At 47.9% G+C, this 5,687-nt stretch overlaps 1 protein-coding gene across 1 annotated transcript; it reads left to right on the top strand.

Annotated features, from left to right (window-relative positions):
- The first annotated feature begins 886 nt into the window (after positions 1-886).
- Positions 887-4,957, top strand: CDKN1B (cyclin dependent kinase inhibitor 1B). The gene is made up of 3 exons (XM_069228174.1): positions 887-1,698; positions 2,654-2,777; positions 3,865-4,957. The coding sequence occupies exons 1-2, from the start codon at positions 1,248-1,250 to the stop codon at positions 2,758-2,760; spliced, it is 558 nt and encodes a 185-aa protein (XP_069084275.1). The 5' UTR covers positions 887-1,247; the 3' UTR covers positions 2,761-2,777; positions 3,865-4,957.
- Positions 4,958-5,687: the final 730 nt, after the last annotated feature.

A 5,687-nucleotide genomic window follows, 5' to 3' on the forward strand; every position in this document is an offset into this window, starting at 1 on the left:
AAGAGCCCACCCCCCCAGAGACGCTATTGCTCACTGTTCCTCCGGTGGGTGCCGGGAAATTTCCTGACTGTACCACTACGTGTCAAAGCCCACCTCCCAAGATACTTTAGTGCCGACTGTTACTCAGGGGCAAGGGGTGGCTGCAGCTATTCTGGCTGAACCATTACGTGTCAGAGCTCATTCCCTGGCACCCCCTCCCCCGATGCTTTAGTGCTCACTGCTACTCTGGTGGGTAGAGACAGACATCTTGGCTGTACTACTATTATGTGCCAGAGCCCACCTCCCCAGATACTGTAGTGCTCACTGATACTCCGGCGTGTGTCCCTCGCGCATACTCTAGTGCTGTTATTACGGCCGTGACGGGCAGCCATTACTATTGCTATACGTTTTAGGGACCTCGTGCAGACTATAACTCCCCCTGAGTGACAGGGCTGTCATTCTGCACCATGAAGGATCAGAGCGGTCCTCTCCTGGATACTCCAGCGTTTTTGTTACTGCGCTGGGCATCCCCTTGACTGATTTATGAAGTGTCAGCCCCTCATACCCCAAAACGAGAATGTACTATTCGAATGTAAGGGCTAATCTAACTTCCGTCAAGTGTCAGCAGCCTCGCTAGTAAACACAGACACGACTCTAACGCGCAGTTACTCTGGTAGGTAACTGTTGCATCAAGTACCAGAGCCCCACCCGGATACTTTGCTGCTCCAGCAGGCTGTCAGAGCTGGAGATGTTTGCAGCAGCCCAGGGCCCCGCCTCGGAGCTCCAGCCGCTGCCAGAAGCCCCTCCCCGACACTGCCCCCTTGTTATGGTAGTAAAAGTCGGGCTGCCCGCTGTTTACACACGGGCTCCCTCCCATCCCCCCGGTTCCACCTTTACTGGGCTCTGGCAGGGGAGAGGCGCAGGCCTTCGAGGCGGCGGGAGGGACCTGCTCCGGGCCTCGTCCAATCGGAGCCCTGCCCTCTTTTAAATAGACCCGAGCTGTCCGTCAAGGCGCTTGTCGTCAGCCTCCTGCCAGCGCCATATTGGGACAGTGCGAAGGCTCGGCTCTGCCCGCAGACGGACGCTGCTCTCGCCGGGCTCGGTCTGCCGCAGCCGGTGCGCGCCCCCGGACCGCACCGCTCTCGTACCGGGCGCCCTCCTACTTTTAGTGGTGGTGTTTTTTTTGTTTTTCTTTTTTTCCCCCCCTTCGCCCTGGGATTGCATCGCTGAAGCGCAGGGGCCGGTGCAGCGAGCTGGGGCTCTGCAAGATGTCAGACGTGCGAGTGTCCAGCAGCAGCCCGTCCCTGGAGCGGATGGAGCCGCGGATGGAGCCGCGGCTGGCGGCCGAGATGCTGCCCAAGCCGCCCACCTGCAGGAACCTCTTCGGCTCCTTCGACCGGGACGAGCTCAGGCGGGAGCTGGAGAAGCAGCACCGGGAGTGCGAGCTGAAGTTCAAGGAGACCTGGAACTTCGACCCACGGGAGGAGAGACCGCTGCCCGGCAGGATGGACTGGCACGCGGTGCCAAGGGGCGCGGTGCCCGAGTACTACAGCAGACCCTGCCCCGGCAAGAGGGCGTGCTCGGCCCCCAGCCTGGACGTCAATGGCAACTGCTCGGACACTTATCGGGGGATACCTGGGGACTTGCGAGAGAGCGGAGACAGGCGCACGGATTCCCCGGAGCACTGTCCCGGGCAGCGGAAAAGACCGAACACAGAAGGTAGGAGGAGCGCAGACGGGCTGTGCTGGGCAGAGGCGCGGGCAGGGTCCCTGGCACTGCCCGGACTGGGCGCTTGTTTAGGCAGGGGACGGACGCTCCTGGCCAAGAGCGCTCCGCTTCCAGGGCGCACTAGCTTCAGTCTGTGCGCAGGCAGCCGCTGGGTGTAGCCGGTTTACGTACTGTTCAGTGGGTCTGATGGTGCCTTGCAGTGGGCAGAGGTCTTTTGGGAGGGAGGGGGGGGGTGCAATGATCCCGGTGCGCGGCTCTTGAAGTAGGTTAAATAGCCCGTACCCACGTTTAATGTTTAATTTGACACTCGTACCATAAAATAGGTGTTTCCACGCTCGTTGATACTTTCTTTCAGTCGGAAAATGTAATTGTCACTCGAAACCCAAATGAAAATCATGATACGAATTAGCTTTAAACGTAGAGTGGTTGACGTTAGTTTTTTTTTTTTTTTTATAAACACCGAGTAGCATGAACAACTAAAGCCCAAATAAAAACTGCAGAGTGACTAAAGTTTTTATATTGTAGCATGAAAATGCTCGTTTTGGGAGAAAACCACTTGCACAGCGAAAAGCAAATTGGTTTTAAAAAAAGGCATAGAAGGCGCCCACCCTGGCCATGACAACCTGCGCTTGCTTGTAGCTTCGGTGGATCTGACTGCCCCCACCCGCAGCTGCACTACGTGTCTTGGAATTGCTGCAGGCACAGGTCCCCGAACCAGACCTCGACCCTGCACGACGCGCTGGCACTTAACAGTCGTCTGTGTAAATTGTTAACACGGTCACTGCCTGCCATGCCCCTGCCTGTCACTCTACGTAAAACATAAATTTTAAAAAAAACGGTGGTTAGGGACGATCCACTGGCTTTGTTTTCAAAAGTATGTATTTGTTTAGGCCCAGATTACCCCCCCCAGAGCGGATTTGTAAAGTGCTCTCAACTCTGTTCCTAGATGTGTGTCCTCCGTCGAAATCCAGCAAGACAGAAACGGACGACCCACCCTGCAGTTCAGTGGAACAGACGCCCAGCAAAAGCAGCCCCCGACGACATCAAACGTAAAATGCCTCTTTTTGTAGGTGGGTACGCGTTCAGCTTGGGGAAATGATGCCTACACATGCTAAATTATTTGCTGTCCTAAATTCAGTCGATGTTTGTTGTTCAGATTTAAATATATATGGTATATGCGCTTGCCCACGCCCACCAAGGTTTAAGAATCTACAGGTGTTTTTGTGGAAAGCAGACGCAGGTACCTAGCTGTTGGAGCAGTGATTGGAAACTGACAAACAATAACACGGAATTCACTGGTTGCCGTAACATTTGCGTTTTTTTAAAAATTGTAAACAGTTTGTTTTGTAAATAAAACGCTAGCAGATGCAAGGTGCAGGGCCCCAAGATACACAACAGCAGATTAAGTTGTGGGGGGGAGGTGGGGGGGGGGGGGGCGGGGGAGGGAGGGTAGGGGAATTTCAAAAGTTGCCGGTGTGGGGTTGTGTTAATGAACCATGGTGCCTACAGTTGCCATACCATTCAAGTGTAAACACTTTAAGCATCACCAGTTTCCCCCCGATCTAAGTAAATGCTATCAAAACCTCTACGCTTTCAAGCAGATCGGTTACACATAATTCGTGTTTGAAATACGCGATGACTCCGAGAAAAAAAATGCAGTCCTCCAGAGTGGGCTGCAGGAGTCAAGGACCTCTGCTGGGGTAAACAGCTAAGGAACACGTCAGCAGGCTTGTGTGTATGCTAATACGATACTACTGTTTGTTTGGAGGGGAAATGAACATCTCCGAAACACACCGTGTGGAAACCAAAACTAGCAGGCTGTCTCAGAGCTCTGCACTGAAACACTAAAGTGACCTATTTCTAGCAGTTTTTTTCATTCTTATTATACCGATGGTGTAAACAAGGGCTCCTTACACTATCAGTGTTATGCCACCTGCGGGGGCTCTGTAGTCTTTCAGCGTATACCAGACTGTTTCAAAACAAACGCAAGACATTTGTTTTACTTAATACGACTCCAGTTTATACTGTCTGGTTCTTGTTTTATTGACTTTACCTGAATCTTCAAATGTTTTACTTGAGCTATACTTTACTAAATCGAGCTCGCCCGAATATTGTGCTACTTTTATTAACTCGGCTCTGTGTTTTTTTTTTTTGCAGATAAGAATATATATGTATTCCTTGCGAACCAGGGAAGATGTATAAAGTTTTTTTACAGACATATCGAGAGACTTCCTTCGACTGGGACATCTACTGTTTAAGCACTGAAAAAATAACACTAAAGTTAGGCAGCCACAAAAAGGACTGCCTCTAAAAAAGCATTATATGTAGCATCTTGCAATTAGGAGTTTCTTATTTGCTTCGTTGTACTACCTGTGTATATAGTTCTTAAGTTTTCATGTAGCACATACAAACTATGTTGGGGGAGAAGTCAGCATTGATTGAACTTTTTTTTCTGCACCCCTGATGTTGCAAATTATGCCCTGGCCTGTTATGTTGATTTCTAACATAAGGCGTCAGTTTTGCATTATTGAATAATGCTTTTCTAATGACGCTCAAAATGAAGAGATGCGGTGTCGTGTGCTTGTTTTAATGTTTAATCTTAGGGGCTGCGTGGTCGTCGTGTGTGTGTGTGTGTATATATATATATATATATATATATATATATTATTTTAAATTAAATGCTGCCAGGCCTGGCTGCAGCATCTGGTAACCGCCCTGTCCCTTAAACTATAGCTGGTTATGTTGGGCCGTTTAAGAGTCCCTGCACCTAGTGGTACAAGGAGACAAAAATTAACTAAATCCACTGTCGATTTGACTATATTGGACCAGACTGCAAACGTCGACCTCAAATCTCCCTCACTAAATTTGTACTAAATGGTATTTCCATCATTCAACAGTATTTCTACATTGCCTGTGTATCTCTATGTATATATTAAAAAGATATAAAGTGTACCCGTGTACATACCTCTGTAAAGACACTGAGAAATTATACTAACTTATTTATGTAAAAGATTTTTTAAACAAAGTATCTAGAAAGGTTTGTTGGTCCTTAAAATGCCAGAGTGTCCTTTTTGTGCATTTGTAAAAGCTCTATTTGTTAGACTTTAGTTGTTTTCCTCTTCTCAAAACAATGACTGTGCTTAAGGTTTGCAAACTGAGCCAGGTTTTATATTTTTTGTAATGCGTTCTAAAGAATAATCCGATTATTGTTCCACGACAAGCAATCAATAAATAACTGCCATACTCATGAGCCCGGTGTTTTGTTTAAAATGTCAACTTATATGTGCTTTGGTGACAAAACAGAAATGCGCGAAAGAGGTACTGCTATACGAAACTGGATTTGTAATAGTATTTTGCTTCCAGACTATCCGACACAATCTTATCAGAATTCGGAGGTCTGGGCATTGGTTTCAGAGGAAAAAAAAAATGCAAAACATTTCATCAAAATCTTCAATTTCCAGGTGAAAGAACATCACCTTAATTGGAGTCTTCAAACTACACCATCAAGTATATTCATGGGTAAGGCCTAGTTCAGACTGTTCATATTGGACTCCGTATCAATAATGTGCACTCAATTGTCAAAGGGTTGTTTGTATCTATTCGCCTAGAAGCGGTAGAGCATCTAGTGTCAAGATGGTTATTTCTACTTGTAGAGTTTGCCACAAAATCAATGTGAAATCTGCTGCAAACTCCACGTGTGCCCTTCGGACGTAAAGCGTGGCACGTCTTTCAAACAGCTTCCAGCAGGAAGGGGGTACGAAAAATAGTGTACCACTTCCCTCCAAGACAAGCAATGGTTCATGGAAAGGCGACACCCCCCCCCAAAAAAAATCCTACACGCTTTTGATGACATCAAATACTTCAAAGCAGTCAATGTTGACCAAGATTCAACTGGATACATGCTGTTCTTCAGAAATGTAACTAGCTTGATATTTTCTTGGACAGAAAGTGGCACGACTTTATATTCAAAATTGGTATGG

The sequence above is a fragment of the Pleurodeles waltl genome, chromosome 4_1 (genome assembly GCF_031143425.1).
Source record: "Pleurodeles waltl isolate 20211129_DDA chromosome 4_1, aPleWal1.hap1.20221129, whole genome shotgun sequence".
Classification (NCBI taxonomy): domain Eukaryota; kingdom Metazoa; phylum Chordata; class Amphibia; order Caudata; family Salamandridae; genus Pleurodeles; species Pleurodeles waltl.